Here is a 23,271-nt window from a genome sequence, read left to right as displayed (position 1 = left end):
TTAAAAGAAAAATACAACCAAACCCCTGCTGTCAAGTTAACGCCAATTCACAGCTACCCTACAGGACAGAGTAAAACTGCCATGTAGGGCTTCCAAGGCTGTAATCTTTAAGGAAGTGGACTGCCTCATCTTTCTCTCATAGGGCAGCTCGTGGGTTTGAATTGGCAACCTTTCAGTAAGCAGCCGAGTGTTTCAACCACTGAGCCACCAGGGATCCTTATTTGTAATAATGGCTTAAAGGAATATGACAAGATAAGTGATATATAAAATAAATTTAATTTGTAGATGTATCTCAGTCAGAATTAACATGAGTAATGATCATACCTCAAGGGGAAACATGGTCATAAAATGTCTTGAAATTGGATAAAAACTATGAATGTTCATATTAAGTATTGATTAGTCAAGAATTTCAGTTAAAATTAATGTCAGGATAAGGAGAAAACCTAGCAATCTGAAAAAGACACATCATAAAAGATGGTCTAAAAGAGCCTAATGAAATGAAACTCAAGAGGCATGATTATTTGACTGCCTCAAGTTTTGCCATCTAAAATAATGATAAAAAGTATCTTAATACTGATGGGGTTAGCAGGTAGGACATTAAAACATCTATCTTGGAATAAATCATATCCTAACTTACTAACTTGAGTTTTTCTTACATGTTGTTGTTGTTATGTGCCGTCGAGTCAAACCCGACTCATAGCGACCCCTCCTTGGGTTTCCAAGGCAGTATCACTACAGAAGTAGTATTGCCCAACCTTCCTTCCGAGGAGTGGCTGGTGGGTTTGAACCACCAGCCGTCTGGTTAGCAGGCAAGTGTCTTAGCCACTATGCTACCAGAGCTCCCATACTGTATTATAAAATACAGAAAATTTGATGGAGGTGGGAATAGAAGTGAAAATGGTAGAGCAATCTGAATGGGCTTGGAGGGTCTGACATACAACTCAGAAAAACAAACAAACAAACAAACAAAAAAAACAGTTCTATCCTAGCACCAATGCTAAAAGAAAAGCTATTTTAGAAAGAAAAAAAAAAAAAAAAGAGAGAGAGCGAGCGAGCGACCAAGAAAGAGAAATTTAGTCACAGAAAGCTAAGAGTACGAAAATCCAAAACAGTAGCAAATCTACCTAAATTAAGACCTTGGGATCCTTAACCAGGAAAAGTGGTTAGCATAGTAGGTAACACGCAGTTATCAACTTTGCTTAGGAGGAAACAGAACATAAAGACTTGAGAATAAATTATGTAAAAATTATTTCAAATAAATAAAACTCTTCCCTGTACCTCATTTTCCCCATCAGTAAAGAGACAGTAATAATACCTGTCTTTATCTAAGAGTACTGTGTGAGGCTCCAGTGAAGTAATATAAAAGAAAATGCTGTAAGTCACAGAAAACTGCATAAAACATATATATTATTATGTACTAACATCACACATCATTGCTTATGTTGAACTTGGACAATAATGAAGTCCTGCAATTTACTTAAGAGACAGGAGGAATAAAGTAAAGGGGTAAGTATATTCCAGAAGGAGACATTACACTAACAAGCCCTAAAGAATCTGACCAAACATCAATAACAAAAACCATAACTTTGTTCACTCAACTTTTATTATGGTGTTTCATTAACAGAAGATCCTAGTGACTGCTGTTGTAACAGACTGCAACATCCTAAAACAATTTTAGAGGGCAATGCTACATTTTAAAAAATTATGTTAAAGTAATTCTAAGATCCAGTCATTTAAAAATAGGCCATAATGTTTAGAAAATGCTCTTTTACACTGGATACTGTATTGCTTTCTTAGCATTTATCAAAGTTTCATTATGTTATTTGTCTAATATCTCTTTCTCCCCTACTAAATTATAAACAAGTGTTTTTCAAATGCAGAACTCACAAACCCCAGAGAATACATCTTGGGATTCTAATTTGAGACACACTGCATTAAAAGTTAAATGCTATCACTTAGGTGATCACTCTGGGTTAAAGTGGTTATAAAAACAAATGGAAAGAAGGGCACTGCAGTTAGGATTCAGTAAAAAATAGGCTCATCCAAAGGATACTCTTAAATTTAAGGTTCCTCATAAAATTAAAATATATCAAGTTATGCTTCTGATTACACTAATGATCTAATCTTTTAATACCATTTTGTGAAACTTGAAAAGTTCAGAAGCAATAGGATGTTCTGCTATGGGCATAGCTCTAATTTAACCACTCTCATGTCATATAGGAATTGTATGTTAACCTGTCACTTGCACAATAGCAGGCTCCTAGAAGACAGGGACAATGCTATGTTCATCTCAGTTATCTGTATGACTGAGTAATAACAAAAACCTGAATGAAAAGCTCCAAAGTACATACCTGAATATGAAAAAAGGCCTTCACACTCACATACACATACAAAGCATTTTCAACAATACCTGAATTGTATAGTAATTAATATTCACAACTGTGCATCTGGTTTTCAAGAAGAGAATTACTTGGGAATGGACATATAAGCCTGTGGATTTAATAGGCCAGGCATCACAGAGATTATATGGTTACATATCCAGTAGAAAAAGCATCTGTTATTCACCTACTATGTACTCAGTTTCCATGTGGAGAGACCAAAGCTCTGAGAAGTTAAATAATTTTTCCCACCATCACACAGTCAGAGAGTAGTGAGGCAAGGGAGTGATGGAGTCAGATCTATATGACTTGATAAAGTCCATGCTCCTCCTGCTATAACTTCAAGTGGCCATTCAACTTATTTTTTTCTGCACCAAAATAAGCACAATAATCCCTACTGTAGAGGGCTTTCATAAAGTTCAGATTACATGATCAATATAAAAGTACTCTGAAAATATAAGACTTCTACAAATAATGAAAGACAACGTAATTTCTTAAATATATGTGTGTGTGTATAATTTACTTGACCTTCAAATTCATTCAGAAGTAGTCAGGGAGGCATTATCTCCCATTTTAATAAATGAAGGGTCTTATAAACTCAGAGGATCTCTGGTGACATAGTACCTAAGGTAGGTGACTGCTAACCAGACGGCTGGAGGTTCAAACCCACCAGCCCCTCCTCAGAAGGAAGGTTGGGCAATCTACTTCCATAGTGATAATGCCTCAGAAACCCAAGAAGGGGTCACTATGAATTGAATCCAACTCCACAACAGTGGTTGTGTTTGCATTCGTAAACTCAGAGAAGTAACTGAGTAAATAAAGGTAGGATTAGAACCTAAATCTTATGTCTTCTGCTTCTATTTCCATTGTACCCTGATGCATCAATACAATACAACAGATCTTTAGAAGAAAAGTTACTTCCATTTGAGTTATATATTCTTTAAATACAGATTTCTGAAATTTATTTGAAAACAAAAATCATTACTGGGTTATATTAATTTTATAATGCACAGGTTATACAAAATCAAGAATACACTTATTCTGGAAAAGGAGGCATGTAAGTATGCTTTTTCGGATAATACAACATAAATTGTTAAAGTATCTTCCAGACATCTGCAGTGTATTTAAAAGCTAAAGTAACTCTAGGTAGAATAAATAGGCCCATCTATTGTGTATATGTCCTCATTTGTTGCTGCCTTTTTTTTATTAAAAAAAAAAAAAAAATCTCTTGCTTTACTGTTTCAAAGAAATATGAGACAATACTAATAACATAATTAGTCAAGATTTAAGTGCTTACTATGTGTCATAACTATCCTTGCAATCATTGTAACATTTCGAGTTAATACTATCACCTTCATTATTACAGATAAGTAAACAGATGTTCAGTGTGAAGTAGACTGCACAACTGAAATTCCAATCCAGGTGAATACGATTCCAAGGCCTGTATTTTTAACAAAAGACTACACAATGTCTCAACAATTTCCAAGTATAGTGGGATGTTAAGTTAGGAAGACTTGGAGTAAATAAATTAGAGAACTGAACAAGAAAGGAGAGGTTACTTACTGAATATAAGATGACATTGGAACAAAATTTCAGACTTACCAAACAGCTGAATTCAAGTGACAAGAGTGAAATAAACTTTCAAATTTCTTACATTTAAAAAAATATTATAGTACTAAGTCCTTGATAGCTGGAAGATGTTCCATTAACACAATGCTACAATAACCCCTAGGCTGTTCACTTAGAACTATATTTTATTTATGAGTTCAATTTCTTCTCTGCAATACAGAGAGAATATCTATCTGGACCTATCCAATTCTTAGTGGTTTTATTTAATTTTTAATGATTTTCATAAAGGGTCAAGATTGTATAAAAGCAGTAACACAGAAATATAAACTGGTCTTATTCTAATACCTATAATTATCCCTAGAACCCTATTTTGTAAGGATGTTCCTATTAGTTTACCTTTTTTAGGAAATGAGGAAGGTGCTAAAAAGAAAATGATCACAGCTGATAGTCCATCCCCACATAGAGCTTACTTTTAAACTCAGTTCACATAGCAAATATACTATTTTTACTTAGATTTTGTTACAGAGCAATAGTAACAAATGTCTAAGGATGCATCTAATCTATTTTAAATAGTATCTTTCACATCAAAGATCATTACTATACTTAATACTAACATTATTGTCATTTTGGATGGATCTGTTATAGAAGGGTAGTTAATGTCTCCTTGACCCATTCCCTGTGACTACTAAAGCTCTGAAAGCTACAAATGTGCACATTCTCTAATACACATCGGCTGTTAATTTCAACTAATAAAAGTGAAGTATGCTATGTACTCAAATGATAGAAAGATGAGTATTTCCAAAGAAGATAAATATATCTAGGGAAACAAAATGACACATCCAGTACAAGATTAAGAGGATAATAATTTTTATTACCTTAAAAACAAACCAACAAACAAACAAAAAAACCTAAAGTAAAAATATTTTAAAACTGCTTCAAACATATTTACAAATATTAAAGGCATAATAATAAACTCAAGCAGGTTCTATATTATGAAGTTAAGTTTAGAATGTGTCCTATTTCATAGGTAACTTAATAAAATGTCAAACACAGAATCCATCGATACTAAATCCCAAACACTTAGTTCTTGAAAATCCCATGGAAGCCCAAATTTAGCAAAAGAATAGTTAGAACAGTTTTAAAAGAATATAAATAAAACATTAAAAGCAAACCAAACTTTCATAAAGAAAAAAGAAATAACCTGTGGTATGGTGGGTAGGATGACAGTATTCTCAGCAGGGACTGGCAGGACAGGGATCACAGGGACAGTGGGAGAAGAGGGAGGTACAGCTTCTGTTGGCTAAAAATCATCAATGACAAAAAATCAGGAAAAAACAGCAAAATAAAAAAGAAACACTTAACAGAAAGTTGTGACATAAAGAGAGAGATTTCAGAAATAACCAAAAAATAGGTGAAATATTAATATATGGTTTCAATTTAAATGAAGAAATACTCTCTTCAAAAATTATTTTAGTAATAATTATACTACTAGTAACAACCTAAATGCCTCTATAGTTAAAAACGAATGACTGCTCTTTAGGTGTATAAATGAATATAATAAATAATGACTTACAATATCCCTCCTTCCACTTGTTTCACAGATGGACTGCAAAATATTTTTCTAGCATTCAGAATATATTTGACAACTTTCCTCTTAGAATTCAGAGAACCCAAAATAACTTTATTAGCCCATCAGGCAGGCAATTAAGATTTATAAATCCACAAACCAAATATTCAAAGGATTTTGAAATTTTAACATTCATTGGGTATTTATTTTGTGCCTTACAAATTCCAGAAAAATCATTTAATAAATGAGATGTTACTTGTTTGAAAACTGAAAGCTAATTAGGAAATTATAAGACAAACAGAAATGAGATATTTAATGCATGAGGGTCAGATAATCAGTTAAAATTTTTAGAAAGATCATTCTGGCAGCAGGGGAAACAAAGAGCTTGAATTTAGAAAGCGGGAAAAGCTGGAAAAGCCTAATGACATAAACTATGAAGTTTTAATATTTCTAGTCAATTACTATTTGCTTTGATTCAATTATTCTTAAAAAAGATTTAACTGGAACACACAAAAGGTGTTCTGTAACAGGATTCAATCCCTCTAAATTGGCTTGATTTATAAATATTTGCTACAAAAACAACATACTTACATACATAAGAAAACATTAAAATCAAATAGATAAGAATACAATGTGAATCACGAAAGACTTAAAACAGGAAGATAAATTGTTAAATGTGATTAAAATTCCTGAGAAGAGCAAAAATAACTGGTTAAGATCTAGCCTATACAAACAATAGTCTAATTCTAGAAGATACTTTGGATGTCCTTTTTTTTTTTTTAATTTTTATTTTCATTGTGATTTGGGTGAAAATTTACAGAGCAAATTTCCATACAGCAGATCACATACACTTTGTCTCATGACATTGACCACTATTTAGCACAATGCAACATCTCCTCTCCCACTTCCTCACTATAGGTACTGCTTCCCTGTGACAATCCCTCCATGCACTCCTACCCCCTGATCTGTCTCCCTGTGCCTGAGCAGCCCTTCTTTCTCTCTTACTTGTTCTCTCCAAGGAGTGTATCTACCTCAGATAAATGCTCAACTAGTATGCCTGTCTACTGCTTGGCTGGAAGGATGTCCTTTTCTTTTGAGGGTGGCAGAAATGAACATTCACGGCAGGAGTTTCTAGATCAAGTTTGAAGAGTCAGAACTCATTTTCCCGGAGAAATAATAACAACTGATAATAAAATAGCTGAAATAGTATTCAATTTATTATGAATAAAGCTCTGTGGGTCTGGCTTTGGACTCCAATAACCATTTACATATTATTCCTATAGAAAAAAGTATTCTGAATTCCATGTAATGAATTTAAAAGTAATAATTTAAATATTAACCAATTTCAGGTGGAATATCTATCTAGTCTTGTTAGAAATGTTTGAAAACCCACAGGTTCTAACTCTTACTGTATGACAAAGGTGATACTTCAAAGCAAAAAGATTAGGGTGGTGTTTTCTTTTTAAAAGAATTGCTGCTGGATCACCTGGATAGCCACATGAAAAAACAAATGAATCCTGATCCTTACCTTACACCATGCTTAAAATCAATTCTAGATGGTTTTAGATATTTGAGAGAGGTGAAATAAATAAATAAAGCTCCTGGAAGATAACAAGGTAGAATACCATAAACTAGATGTAGGCAAAAACTTTTTACACAGGAAAATGTAGGTTGTGGAAGGTCAAGAAGGGTAAGGAGTGCATCAGTGAGCAGGGAGTTGAGAGGATGCACTGACACAGGGTGTTACAGCCTGATCAGAGTTATCAGGGTATCTATTTGGACAGAACAGTGGAAACATCCCAATGTGCGTTGTTGGAGGGGCAGTGGCAGCAGTAGTCTGGTATGAAGTGTAGGGGTGTGAGTAGGGTAAAAGGAGGATCTGAAGGAATCTCAGAGTGAGGAGAGTGCATCTAGAGTGTCAGCAGTGATACGAGACTGCTTACATAGAGGGGATTTTAATTTAATAAATACATAAAGAATAATGAGAGCAAGATTTTTCATTTTAGGGAGTTAAACATATGGAAAGGGACAAAATTATAATGAAACCTATGGTCCTAGACTGGAATTGGAGGTATTGGTATGACTGCATAGTTATCAACACAGAAAAATAATTAAAGACACAGATGTGTCTGTGTGTGTATACATACATATACTCACTAGTTATACCCCACTAGTAGGATCTGGAAGCAGCAGATTGCAACAGCATAAACAAACCTAGCATTTAGATCTTGGTTTCTAAATAACCATTCTTCTTAAAAAAAAAAAAAAAAAAGCTGGGCTTCTTGGAAAAAAGGTTGATTCTAATGCTAGATTTCAGGAAGTATAACATAAGCCGCCAATATCACGCTGAGCCAGCAAATAAGAAAGTTCCACATACAAGGCACATGACAAAGAACACAAAGGGGCCTCCACTGGCCAAACTGGGAACAATTTGAGACTCAAAATAAATGATAATAATGACATAAAACCCACTGTACTAAAATAATCTAGGGATCCATATCAATGTAAATACATACAAGAATAAATAAATGAGGGAAGAGAAAGCATTTCCTTACAATACACCAACTAAAAAATGTGGAAGGAATGATAAAATTACAAAATCATCATTTTGCAACCATCATAGTAAAAAATAATTCAAGGAACATCAATAGATGTTTAAACTAGTAAATGAAATTTTGAATGGGATAAATATGTGTTTATGTATCTTCTCAAAATATTTATCAGAGTGGAGAAACTTAATTGAAACTGTCTTAATAATCAAAATTAATGGGACAAATAAAAATCCTATGCTTCCTGATAAAACGTATTAAGAACACATCACTCTTGTGATATTCCTATCAAAGATGTATAACTAATTACTAAAAATCAGACAAACTCAAACTGCATGATACACCACAAACCAAGTTTTAAAGTTACAATTTTTAAAAGTAGCAAAGCCGAGAAAGTCTAAAGTAACTTTATTTTTTTAATGTTTGAAAGTGTTCCAATTTTAATTTTAAATTATTTTCTTAGTAATGATCTCCAGTCCTTATAACAGGATCAGGTGCCTAAGGCATTTGACTGCTAACCAGAAGGTTGGCAGATCAAACCCAGCAGCCACTCCATGGCAGAAAGACTGGGTAATCTACTTCTGTAAAGATTTACCACCTCGGAAACCCAAAAGGGGGTCACTATGAGTTGGAACTGATTCAATGGCAGTGAGTTTGTTTTTGTTTGTTTGTTTTATTTACAAAAGAAAGAAAAAAAAAGGGCAGTTGAAAGTGTCCCAATTTTAATATTAAATTATTTTCTTAGTATTGACCTCTAGTCCTTATGACAGAGTCAGATATTAGATGATTAATACTCCACTATTAAAAAAAAAAAAAAAAGACAATGCTACATACTTATGTCAAATTTTTTCAAAGACAAGCACAAAATGGGTAATTGTTCTCCAAAACCCTTTATGATAAACCATAAATTCTTTTAATGTTACATTTAAACTCTACTTTAATCGGAAGGAAGATTGGGCAATCTACTTCCATAGTGATACTGCCTTAGAAACCCAAGGAGGGGTCGCTATGAGTTGGATCTGACTGGACAGCAATGAGTTTGGTTTGGTTTATAAGCTTTAATGGGAGGCTCTGGTGGCGTGGTACCTAAGGCACTTGACTGCTAACCAGAAAATTGGCAGATCAAACCCATCAACCACTCCTCAGAAGGAAGGTTGGGTAATCTACTTCCGTAGAGATACCGTCTCGGAAACCCAAGGGGGCGGTTGCTGAGTCGGAAATGACTTGATGGCATTTAACAACAATATAAGCTTAAAAAAAAAAAAAAAAGGAGCTCTGGTGGCACAGTGCCTAAGGCATTTGACTGCTTACCAGAAGGTTGGGAGTTCAAACCCACCAGCCGCTCTGCACAAGGAAGATGGGGAGCAATCTACTTCCATAAAGATTTATTGCCTTGGAAACCCAACGGGGGTCACTATGAGTAGGAATCAACACAATGGCAGTGAGTTTGGTTTTTAATACATAAACTTTAAAAAGGGGCTATGGTGGTGCAGTGCCTAAGGCATTTGACTGCTAACCAGAAAGTTGGCAGTTCAAACCCACCAGCCACTCCACCAAAGAAGATGGGGCAATCTACTTCCATAAATATTTATCACCTCAGAAACTCAATGAGGGTTGCTTTGAGTCAGAATCGACTCAATGACGGTAAGTTTGGTTTTTGTTATAAGCTATAAAAGAGCTCTGGTAGCATGGTAGTTAAAGCATATTAGCCAAAGGTTGGGAGTTCAAACCCATTAGCCTCTCCACAGGAGAAAGATTAGGCAGTTTGCTTCCATAAGATTTGTGTCTTAGAAACCCTAAAGGGCAGCAGTTCTATTATGTTCTATATGTCACTATGAGTTAGAACTGACTCAATGGCAGTGGGTTTTTAAAAAAAACAAAACCAAACCCTAAAACAACCTACACCATGCTGATCCACACTTTATAGGTCACTGAGAAAGTACTGTGGAAAAGAATACATTCTTCTGTCTCCTTCTTAAAGAAGGTGATCACTGGTAAGAAGTACTCAAGATCAAGAAGTCCAATGAACCCCAAACAGGATAGACCCCAAAAGAAAATCACCACAACATATCATCATCAAACTCACCAAAACCAAAGTCAAAGAAAGAATCCTGAAAGCAACATGGGAAAAACAAACAGTTACCTACAAGGGACAAGCAATAAAACTAAGCTTGGGTTTCTCGGCAGAAACCACGCAGGCGAGAAGACAATGGGATATTACATATAAAACCCTGAAAGAAAACAATTTCCAACCAAGGATTATATACTCAGTAAAACTGTCCCTCAAATGTGACGGGGACATTAGGACATTTCCAGATAAGCAGAAATTAAGAGAATCTGTTAAAACCGGGCCAGTCTTACAAGAGATGCCAAAGGGAGTCCTTTGGACAGAGAACCAACAATAACAAACACCAACCAACATTAACACACATGATGACATAACCCAGAAACCAGTCCAGTTATGGAAGTATATAAAGTAAATAAAGCCTACAAGATTGTAAACAGGGAACCAGAGACATCAACTGAAAAATGAGGAAAACTACAAACCAAAAAGAGGGAAAAAACAGTGTAGTCACATTATTTCTAAATGGTAGGAAAGGCAAGACAACTGCAAGATAGAACAGACTGTTCTAAACTTGGAAAGAAAATTGTAAATCACAGGGTAACCTGAAAGAAAAATGATAAACCTTCACATCAAAAACAAAGGAGGACCAGCACAAATATTTAGCAAATACTAAAACAATAACAATGAAGTGGTAACACAATTCATAAATAAAATGAGCTCAGCACAGAAAATTATATGGAACAAAGAAATCAACACCATGAAAAAGCACATAACAAAATGACAGCAACAAATCCATTACTTGTCGATAATTACACTAAATATCAATGGATTAAATCCACTGCTCAGGAGACAGAGAGTTGCAGACTCAATTAGAAAACATAACCCATCAATATGCTGTCTATGTAGGGAGCTCTGGTGGCATGGTGCCTAAGGCATTGACTTCTAATCAGAAGGCTGGCGGTTCAAACCCACCAGCCACTCCTCAGAAGGAAGGTTGGGCAATCTACTTCTGTAGTGATACTGCCTTGGAAACCCAAGGAGGGATCGCTATGAGTCGGGTCCGACTCAAGGGCAAACAACAAGAGACACATTTTAAAGACAAAGACAAAAAACAAACTAAAAATCAAAGGTTGGAAAAAGCTATGTCAAGCAAATGGCAACCACAAAAGAGCAGGAGTGGGAATATTAATTTCTGATAGAATTGACTTTAAGACAAAAACCACCATAAGAGACAAGGAAGGACATTATAAAATAATTAAAGGATTGAGTGAAAAAGAGGGCCTGACAATAATAAATATCTATGCACCCAATGAAAGAGCCCCCAATACATAAACTAGACTCTAACAGAACTGAAAAGACAAATAGATGACTCCACAGTCAAAGTAGGAGACTTTAATATACCACTTTAAATCACAGATAGAACAATTGGAAAGAAACAGAACAAAGACAGAAGAATTAAACAATACAATCCACCAACTTGACCATACAGACATCTACAGAGCACTTCACCCAACAACAGCACAATATACATTCTTTTCCAGTGCACATGGAATGTTCTCCAGGATAGACCATATTTTTAGCCACAAAGCAAGCCTCAATAAACTTAAAAACATTCAAATACTGCAAAGCATCTTCTCAGATCACAATGCTATAAAATTAGAAATCAACAATAGGAAGATGAGCGGAAAATAAGCAAACACATGGAAACTGAGTAACACCCTCCTTGAAATGACTGGGTAATAGAAGAAATAAAAAAGGAAGTTAAAAAATTCCTTGAATCAAACGAGAATGAAAACACAACATACCAAAATCTTTGGGACACAGCAAAAGCAATGATCAAAGGCTAATTTATAGCAATAAATGCACACATCAATAAAGAAGACAGAGCCAAAATCAACACCTTAACTCAACATGTGCAACAATTAGAGAGCAGCAAAAAAAGCCTACAGTCACCAGAAGAAAAGAAATAATAAAGATTTGAGTAGAAATAAATGAAATGGAAAATAGACAACAGAAAAATCAACAAGACTAGAAGTTGGTTATTTGAAAAGATTAGTAAAACTGACAAATTTAACAAAGGGAAAAAGGGAGAGAATATAAATAACATGAATAAGAAATGAACTGGGTGACACCAAAACAGAACCAACAGAAATTAAAAGGACAATATCAGGAGCTCTGGTAGCATAGTGCCTAAGGCACTTGACTGCTAACCAGAAGGCTGCAGGTTCAAACCCACCAGCCACTCCTCAGAAGGAAGGTTGGGTGATCTACTTCTGTAGTGATACAGCCTCAGAAACCCAAGGAGGGGTCGTTATGAGTCAGGTCCGACTCAACGGCACATAACAACAACAACAACATGAACACCTATACTCTAACGAATTTGAAAATCTAGAAGAAATGGACAGATTTCTAGAAACATACTACTTACCTAAACTAACAGAGGCTGAGATGGAAAATGTAAACAGACCTATAACAAAAGAAATTGAACAGGTTATAAAAAAAAAAAAACAGCAACAATAAAAAAAACTCTGGCCCAGATGCCTTCACTGGTGAATTCTACAAATGGTTCAGAGAAGAACTGACACCAATCCTGCTCAAACTATTTCAGAACATAGAAAAGGATGGAATCCTCCCAAATTCATTTTATGAAGCAAGTATAACCTTGATACCAAAACTAGGCAAAGACTTCACTCAAAATGAAAACTGCAGACCAATATCCCTCATGAATATAGATGCAAAAATCTTCAACAAAACACTAGTCAATAGATTGCAACAACATATCAAAAAAATAATACATTATGACCAAGTGGGGTTCATACCAGGTATGCAAATATGGTTCAACATCAGAAAAACAATCAACAACATCCATCACATAAATAAAACAAAGGAAAAGAACCCATGATCATATCAATTGATGCAGAAAAGGCATTTGATAAAATCCAACACCCTTTTCTGAAAAAAATTCTCAGCAAAATCTGAAGAGAAGGGAAATTCCTCAACATAATAAAGGGCATGTATGCACAACCAACAGCCAACACTATTCTCAATAGAGAGACACTGTAACCCTTCCCCTTGCAAACAGGAACCTGACAAGGATGTCTTCTATTACCATTTCTATTCAACACTGAATTGCAAGTCCTAGCCAAGGCAGTAACAAGCAAGAAAGGGAAATCAAAGGCATCCAAATTGGTAAGGAAGAAGTCAAACTATCCCTATTTGCTGATGGTATGATCCTATAAATAGAAAACCCAAAAGACTAAGGAAAAAAAAAAAACAAACTACTGGAACTAATTGAGAAATTTAGCATAGTGGTGGAATACAAGATCAACATACAAAAATCAGTTGGATTCCTCTACATCAACAAAGAGATTGCTGAAAAGGCAATAAAGGAAATCAATATCATTTATAATAGCTACCAAAAAGATAAAATACTTGGGAAAAAATCTCACTCGGGACACAAAAGACCTCTATAAAGAAAATTACAATACACTATCTGAATAAACCATAAGACATCTATATAAATGGAAGAACATACCAGCTCATGGATAGAAAAATCAAACATTGTGAAAATCTCAGTACTACCGAAAGCAATCAATAGATTCAATGCAATCCCAATCCAGATCCCAACAGCATTTTTAAAGGATATGGAAAAACCAATCACTAATTTTATATGGAAAGGAAAGAGACCTCAAATAAGCAAAGCATTACTGAAGAAGAACAAAGTAGGTGGTGTCACACTCCTGGATCTCAAAACTACTATATAGCCACAGTAGTCAAAACAGCCTGGTACTGATACAATGACAGAAACACTGGTGGAACAGAACTGAGAACACAGAAATAGATCCATTGACCTATGGTCAACAGATCTTTGACAAAAGGCTGAAATCCATTAAATGGAGAAGAATCAAAAAACCAAACTCACTGCCATCAAGACAGATCCGACTCATAGCGACCACTCCTTGGGGAAGAGGTGGTCTCTTTAACAAATGGTGCTGGCAAAATTGGATATCCATTTGCAGAAAAAAGAAACAAGATCCATACCTCACACCATACACAAAAACTAACACCAGATGGATCAAAGCCTTAATGTGACACCTAAAACTATAAAGTTCCTCAAGTAAAAAATAGGGGCAAATTTAGGGGCCCTAATTTATGGTATAAATAGACTGTCAAGCATAACCCAAAATGCACACACATCTGAAGATAAACTTAGACGAATGGGATCTTCTAAAAATTAAATTTTTATGTGCTTCAAAAGACTTCTCCAAAAGAGTCAAAAGAGAACCTACAGATTGGGAAAAAATATTTGGCAAAGATATATCTGACAAGGGATTAATCTCTAAAATTTAAAGAAAACTCAAACACTTCAACAACAAAAAGATTAATAATCCAATTTAAAAATGGGCAGAAGACATTTGAATAAATACTTCACCAAAGGATATTCAGATGGCCAACAAATACATGAAGAAATGTTCACGATCATTAGCCATCAGAGAGATGAAAATCAAAACAACAATGAGATACCATTTTGCTCCAGCACTAGTAGCAAAGTTCAACAAGCCAGGAAACAACAAATGCTGGCAAGGATGTGGAGAGATTGGGACTCTCGTACACTGCTGGTGGGACTGTAAAATGGTACAACCACTGTGGAAAGTAGTATTGTGATTCCTTAAAAAGTTGGAATTAGAAATAACACTTGACCCAGCAATCCCATTACTAGGTATATATCCTAGAGAAGTAAAGCCAGGACAAGAATAGATATATGGACACCCATGTTCATCACAGCACCAATTATAATAGCCAAAAGATGAAAACAACCTAGGTGCCCATCAACAAAAGAATGGATAACCAAACTATGGTACATATACACAATGGAAGACTACGCAACACTAAAGAATAATGTAGAATCTGCAAAATACCGCATAACATGGATGAACTTGGAGGCCATTACACTGAGTGAAGTAAGTCCATCACAGAAGGAAAAATATAGTATTATTTCATTGTTGTGAAAAATCAAGGAATGGATTATATATGGAAGGAAACTTTGTTGGTTGCTAGGGGTGGAAAGGGAGGGGAAGGAACACTGCAAAAAAAAAAATGCATTGACCCATGTCACTTTAGTTTTGTGTATTTCACTGTACATAAATTGTATTTCAATAAAATGTATTTTAAAAAAATAAAGGTAAAACAGCAAAATACATATATATTTTAGGTTAAAAAAAGTGCTCAAAAACAAATGAGATATCAACACACACAATTTCTAAACCATAGCTAACAACTCATTCAGGTAACAAGATTTACAGAAAAACAAAATAATTGATTTAGGTTACTTGAAGCAAAAATACAGCACTCAATAAGTATTAATCAAATAAAGGCTGGTCGATATGGAACACATTAGATCCTGTGATTAAAGGATAAAAGGATCGTTTCAAGGCAGGAATGAAAGCATCAAAAAATTTTCGGATGTATAAAGGAAATTCTAAATTGGCAAAAACGTCAAACTTAAGATTCTAATATAAAGAATAAGACAGTAATATACAATAACCATTTAATATTTGGATTATTACAGAAAAGAATTCAGCATAAACATTTTGAACTTTGGAAAGTCTTATATGTATTATTCATCAGTTAGACAATATTACTATGCCATCATCCTTGTTCTGCTCCATTTCTATTACTCAGTAAGATCAGCTATAGTTTTTTTCCTTCCTTAATCCTGACCATGTGACTAAAAGCAGTCTCAGTTGTTTCTATCCATAGCAACACATGAAATCATTAGCCTCTGACTCTGCCTTCAGAGACTTGTTTCCATGACAACAGAGGCTATAATATTAACACTGTCTCAAAGAACACTGCACAAAATAAATCTTTGTAAAATAATGGAATAAACTGTACATATTTTAAAAAGACACTTTTTCAATAGTACCAAATTAACAGCTTCTTGAAAAATGTTTAAACTGATTTTTTTAGACTTACTCATTTTCTTTACAGTTTTACATTTAACACCTAATTTTAGCTCTTTCAATTAGAAAATCAGCTTTTAAAACATAATACATTTTCATGAAAGTGGTCTGAAGTCTCAAGTATAGCCAGTGCATAATGTATACTGTATATCTACATTTGTAACTATGTACCACCCTCCTTTGCTTCCCTTCATTCAATAACATATGTATACTGAGTTCAATAACATATGTATACTGAGTACAAATACCACCTTTATTAAGGTACCTGGGTGGCACAAATGGTAAAGCACTTGACTACTATCCAAAAACTTTGGAAAAAAGACTTGGCAATCTGCTTTGAAAAGATCACAGCCTTGAAAACTCTATAAAGCAGTTGTTCTTTGCACACACGGGACCACTATGAGTTAGAATCAACTCGACAGCAACTAACCACCACCACCACCTCTACTAAATTTTGTCCTGCTTAAAATAGCTGAAGTGGTTTTTAATTATGTGCATATAAATCTTGACTAATATAGGGAGAAAAATACAGGAGCTACTAAGGTAATCCAATTGAGAAGTAATTAGTGACTTAAATTGTAGTACTGGTGAAAATGGGCATGAGTAGATAAATCAAAATAAATTTTGAATACAGAACTGGCTTATCTGGTAACTGATGGGAAGTAAGGAGAGAGAAAGGTCTACTAAGAATAATATCCACTATGAAACAGAAATACCATTTGATCCAGCTATCTCTTTAGTAGGTGTGCTAGTTAAGGTTATGTGTCAATTTGGCTGGGCCTGGTTTCGAGTGGCTGGGCAGCTGGATGTAGTTATTCCTCACAATGAGACTGGTAATCCAACTCCATAGTAGAATCTGTTGTGAGCAGCTCAGTAGCTGCTTTAGGGATGTGGTCTGCTTCCACTATATAAGGAGAAGCCTTGAGAAAGGTCTCTGAGCTTTTTGGCACATCTGGTTCCTGCATTTGGCTGAGTTTTTGTATCAGTGGCCTGCCATGTTATCTGTCAATCTTGAGACTGTTTCTAGACTTGAACTAGTAGCCTGCCATGTTGCTTAATAATCTTGAGACTGTGCCATTTTACTTGTTGACCCTGAGTTTGTCAGCCTCAGCAGCTAGCAGCTGCCCGAGTTAAGAGACACCTCCAGCTCCAGTGGGCTGGGAGCAAAAGGCAGAGCTGAAGCCCAGGGTCAAGGGGCCTTTATTCAGTCCCTAGAGCTGGCACTTTGAACTCAGACTTCTAGCCTCCTAAACTGTAAGAGAATAAATCTGTTTGCAAAAGCCATACATGTGCCATTTTCTATTAGAGCAGCACTAGAGGACCAAACAGGACCTGAATAGGTATATGCATATCCATACTCATCAGCACCATTCACAATAGCAAAGAGATGGAGACAATCTAAGTCCCATCAATGGAGTAATGGATAACCAAACTGTGGTATATACACATAGTGGAATACTGTGCAACACTGAAGAATAACGTGGAATCCGCAAAACATCACGTAACATGGATGAACGTGGAGGACATTATGCTGATTGAAGTAAGTCAATCAGAGAAGGCCAAATACTGTATTAGTCCACTATTGTTAAAAAGGGAGCTCTGGTACCCACCAGCCACTCCTCGCAAGGAAGATGGGGCAATCTACGTCCGTAGTGATACTGCCTCGGAAACTCAAAGAGGGGTCGCTACGAGTCGGGTTCAACTCGACGGCACATAACAACAAAAAAAGTCAAGGAAAGGTTTCTATATGGAAGGAAATTCTCTTTGCTGGTTACCAGGGATGGGAGGGGAAGGGAAAGGAGCAGAAAGGAGGGGACTGTGGAGTGAGGAGGGAAAGTTGCTAGATAGGTAAGAGACAGGTTGATATCTAGGGCAAGAGCATTCTAGGCAGAGGAACAGTAAATAGGCTCTGAGACAAAATCATGTATAAGACATCTGGGCAGTCAATGTGACAGAAACAGTGGAAGGAAGATAATGGAAGACTTTAAAAAAATTAAAGAGCCCTGAATCATGCAAGAACTTACAGAGGAGTGAACAAAGTAGGGTAAATACGGTTACTAAGAAGCATTAAGGGCACATTTTAGGTTACTTATAATGAATCTGAAGTCCTTGTCTGTACATGTTTCTCTAGCCATGTTCTGATGAAATCAGGTAAAAAAGCATGCTGCAGTTAGTAGTTTTATCCACTTTTGTTAATTATGTAACTCTAAGTTTTAGATCTCTGTATACGTTTAAATTTTAGTGACTGTCTCATCCAAGTCCAAGAGGATCTGCTGAATGCTAACAGCATATAATCTTTTAATAATTAAGGGATAATGAACCTTAACTGAGTATCATGAATCTTGCGTGTGGTGATCTGTCCGTATGAACTAACAAATCTGCAGCCCTATTTGTATAATACAATGTTAACTTCTAGATCTATTTTTCTATTTCTCCTTTGTTATATTAAAATCAAGAATTTGTATTTTAATTAATTTAGTAATTTGTTTTAAAATACATCTAGCTTTGTAGCTATTTCTTTCTGAGATAGTTGTGACAATGGATATCATATGCAGCTAATTTAAATAATATTTTTATTTCTTTTACTCCACTAGTTTATACTGGAAGTATGTTTTCAGTGACTTACAGGAGAAGAGCACTTAGATAAAATAAGAAACATTTTAAGTCATGAGAAACATATTTATTCTGAAGGTACTAGACTCCTGCTGAAAACAGTGATTTCCAAGCAAAGTTTCTATAAATCTATCAACATCTATCCTCAATCCCATATCTTCTGTCAGGTCTTTACTCAAATATCACCTTCAAGTTGAAATCCCTTTTGGCTACCCTATCTGTATCCTACACACACAAACATATGCAGATACTTTTCACTGTCTTTCCTCTCTACTATTTTCTAGCATATAGTTTAGCTAATACCATGTTTATTGTCTGTTGTGCCCCTCTTTAAAAAAAAACCTCAGTGCTGTCAAGTTGTTTCCAACTTGTAGCGACCCCTCCTTGGGTTTCCGAGGCAGTATCTCTACAGAAGTAGATTGCCCAATCTTCCTTCTGAAGAGTGGCTGGTGAGTTTGAACTTCCAGACTTGTGGTTAGCAGTCAAATGCTTTAGGCACTATACCCCTAAATAAGCTCTACAAAAATAAGGATTTTGTTTCCATCCACTCCTGTGGATAGAATGCCTGTGCTCAATGCCTACAGGAATGCCTAGTACAGAGGGAAGTATTTAATAAATATTTGTTGATGAATGAAATCACATGACACAAAATAAATCATTTCATCACACTCTAAAATGACAAAAGAAACCTATTTCATCAGGCCATCATCCTTTAAAGACAGTAGTATGCTGTAATGTCATTTAAATAGTTCAAAAAGTTTTATTTTGTGTTTACTGTTACCACACTGTATTTACTGCAAAAACTCTCTCTCTGTATATGTGGTGCGGGTGTTATGTGTGTGGGGGTCAGTCCATCAATCTTTCGAGTAGGCGTTGGCTAACCTTCTTGAAAAGTGCCAGATAATAAATATTTTAGGCTTATAAGCCATACAGTTTCTGTTAAAACTACCAAACTCTGCTGTTGTAGCTTGAAGGCAGACAACACATAAACAAATGGGCAAGGCTGTGTACTGATATACAGTACACTGCAGACTTGGTCTACAGGCTATAATTTGCTGATCCCTGCTTTAGGTGAGTAAGGAGGAAAACAGCTGATTAAATCAAAGGAAGAAAATGGAACATTACTTCAAAACATGTTATTTTTTTATTAAAATAAATTTTGTTCTAATTCCTTAATTATCCATGTTAATAAAAAACAAAGAAGTGATAATTATAAAGAGAAATACACAGGGGAATTTCAAGTTTGATCTAGAGTTCTATAAACTATTCTTACAAAAAGTTTATATAATAAAGATGTCCTCTTAAAATCAAAAGAATTTAGGTTCTTTACTGCGTGTAGCCTTCAAGTTTGGAAAATGTGTTCTGTTTTTGCCTTTCTAAAATCCTACTATGATATTCAGTGTATCTGAAGCAATTAATTCTTAAGACTGGTATGCATCTTGTTTGTTTTTCTTCTGTCCTCTAAAATACTTTCAAACTGATTTCTTTTTCAAATTTATAACCTTTTGATACACTGGGTGGTTCTACCAAGACTAGCCAGAGTTAAACATAGGAAAACAAGGCTGTTTTAATTCAAAGCCCAGATTACATCTCTAGTTCTTTTTATTAAAACCAACAAAAAATGTGTAAGGCAATCAATTGACCTCACTCTGCCATAACTATATCACTTCACATTCCAAAGCTAAGTCAAAAGTCAGTAGTTAGATATCACGAATACTAAAAAAATACTGATGAGAAATGGGTCTAAATTGAGGCCTACAAAGGTAAAATAATGAATGAGCAGGGCTCCTGTTAAAGAGATGATAAAGAAAAAAATCTTTTAAATAAATTTATTAAGGGACAGTAGAAGTTATGGTTAGGCTTTTCCTAAAATTCTACTGTTTCCAGATGTCACTGCCAGTTGGTTCACACTTGCATAAAACTGGTTTGATTTGCATATTCTGTAAAATTATCACAAGTTGATTTACTTAAAGTTTGTTAAATAAAGTGATAATTGTAGGCTACTGTTTTTCACATGGTCTGAACAACTATTTTTACCTTTATCAAAATTCTAACCTCTGATATAAAAGTGGATGACTGAAAATGGAATCTAAATAATAGTAGCAGGAAGTAAAAAGAGTAACATGGAAAAAAATTTTCAAAGAAACTAAGTAAAATGTTGATAGAATTTAAGTTCTTCATGTGTGTAAAAATATACACACCTCACAAATTTTTCAGAGGTCTTTGAATTACTTTTGAAATATAAATGAGCTTACAAAATACTATAATGAAGACCTGCTAATTTTCAAGCAATAAAACCCAAACCAAATGCACTGCCATTGAGTTGACTGATGGATACCAACCCTACAAGACAGCAGAAGTGCCCCATAGGGTTTCCAAGGTTTTAAAACCTTTAGGCAAGCAGATCACCTCAATTTTCTCCCCCAAAGTAGCTGCTGGATTTGAACAGAGTGCTTAACCACTGCACCACCAAGAGTCTTTTGCAAGCATAAAAAAAAAAACCAAAAAACCAAACTCACTGTCATCAAGTTGATTCCAACTCAAGGTGACTCCTAAAGAGTATGTATGACTATAAATCATTACAGAAGCAGACGGCCTCATCTTTTTTCTGTGGAACAGCTGGTGGGTTTGAATCACCAACCTTTTGGTTTGCTGCCAATTGCCTTAACTACTCTACCACGAGAACTTCTTTATCAAGTAATAGTCCTACATAAAAAATGGCTTGGAATTTTAAAGTGACTTAGCCACTCCTTGGAAGGAAGGTTGGGCAATCTACTTCCACGGTGATACCACCTCGGAAACCCAAGGAGGGGTCCCTATGAGTCAAGTCCGACTCCACGGCAAATAACAACAACGAATTATGTTTAGAAGCACCAAACTTCCTCTTAGCTATGATCAGATTAAATAAAAATAAACATTTGTATACCAAAGAAAACCAAACTCACTGCCATCAAGTCAGATCGACTCATAGCAACCCCTCCTTGGGTTTCCGAGGCAGTATCTCTATGGAAGTAGGTTGCCCAACCTTCCTTCCGAAGTGTCTGGTGGGTTTGAACTGCCAGCCTTCTGGTTAGCAGTCAAGTGCCTTAGGCACTACGCCACCAACCAGAGCTCCCAAAACATTTGTAAAGTATTTGTTTATTCAATCAACAAACATTTATCAGGTGCATTTACTCTGTGGCTATAAGAGAAGAAAACACGCACATTGCAGTCCCATCTCTTGTGGAGTTGTGGTTTAGCAACTAGGTTTAAACAAATCACTACTCAGTTGACTACTGAATTAGAGCTGTGGTAAGTGGTAAGAAGTACAATTCTCATGTAAACAAACATTGCTTGAATGGGTAAAAACACGGCACAGGCTGAATCTCCTGGCCTAATACCAAAAGCATGTGGGTCGGTCATTTTAGCAGTATTTATACACATTATATAAAAGATAAATTTTAAAATTTGTTTGAATATATTAAAAAACAACTACAGTTTATGAAATTTCTTTCTCTTTACCTATTTGCCCTTGACAAAAGGGCCATCTGATAATCAAAACATTAAACAGAAACTACAAAGATGAATACAACACATCTGCCAACTACATAACCAAACCAAACCAAACTCACTTCCATCAAGTCGACTCTGACACAGCGACCCCCTTTGGGTTTCCAAGGCGATAAATCTTTATGGAAGTAGATTGCCCAGTCTTCCTTCCGTGGAGTGGCTGGTGGGTTTGAACTGCCAACCTTCTGGTCAGCAGTCAACTGCTTTAGGCACTATGCCATCAAAGCTTATACAATAAATTTCACTTTTTTAGTTCTTCTAACTATGGTCAATCTAATCTAGATTATGGCATCATCAGTTCTGTATATTTTCAAAGTCACTCTTAGACAAATGGCCAAACAGAAACCTGAAGGAAGCCTGGGAGTAAGACCGTAAGAGTATCTTGAAGAAAGAATGCACTAGGCAGAGAGAGGACAAGAGAAAAGCTCTGAGATGGCCACGTGTTTGATGTATTTGAGGAACAGGAACAAGACGAGTATAACTGGAAACAGAATGAGTGAGGGAGAGGTGAGAAATGGGGTTAGAGATACTGCCAGGGGCCAGATCATACAGGACCTTTTGGGCTACAGTAAATTTTACACATTTTTTATAAATGTGATCAGAAGCAATGGGAAGTTGTAAACAATGTATCAGCATGAACTAATTTCTATTTTGTAAGGATGAACCTGTATGCTAGGTGAAGAAAATAACCGTGAGGGCCAAGAATAGAAACAGGGAGACCAGTTAGATGTCTACTCTATAGTTCAGGCAACAAATCGAAAATAATTTGAATTAGTAGTTATAGAAGCAGTAAAAAATGGTCAGGTCATAAATATATCCTAAATTCATAGAGCCAGTACGATTTGCTATTGTATTGGATGTGGAACAAAAAAAAAGACCATTTGCAAAAACGACAAGGAGGCCACATGTTCTGACCTCCTCTAATCCCACGAGAGGAAGACAGGATTACCAGCAGTAACCCAAGGCCTATTCCTGCTAGGCCAGACATGCTGCCTCCCTCCAGCCCTTTCACCAACTG

The 23,271-nt window shown here is 35.5% G+C and overlaps 1 protein-coding gene across 1 annotated transcript in view; it reads right to left on the bottom strand.

Annotated features, from left to right (window-relative positions):
• DLG1 (discs large MAGUK scaffold protein 1) overlaps positions 1–23,271 on the bottom strand; it is a 392,072-nt gene that overhangs the window by 165,078 nt on the left and 203,723 nt on the right. The window contains exon 5 of the mRNA XM_007957092.2: positions 5,149–5,247. Within this exon, the coding sequence (XP_007955283.1) occupies positions 5,149–5,247 (99 nt within the window). The remainder of the gene's footprint in view (positions 1–5,148; positions 5,248–23,271) is intronic.

This window comes from Orycteropus afer, unplaced genomic scaffold (genome assembly GCF_000298275.1).
Source record: "Orycteropus afer afer isolate SDZICR_OR568_19922 unplaced genomic scaffold, OryAfe1.0 scaffold00703, whole genome shotgun sequence".
NCBI classification, from domain to species: domain Eukaryota; kingdom Metazoa; phylum Chordata; class Mammalia; order Tubulidentata; family Orycteropodidae; genus Orycteropus; species Orycteropus afer.
This window is presented reverse-complemented; position numbering and strand designations above follow the sequence as displayed.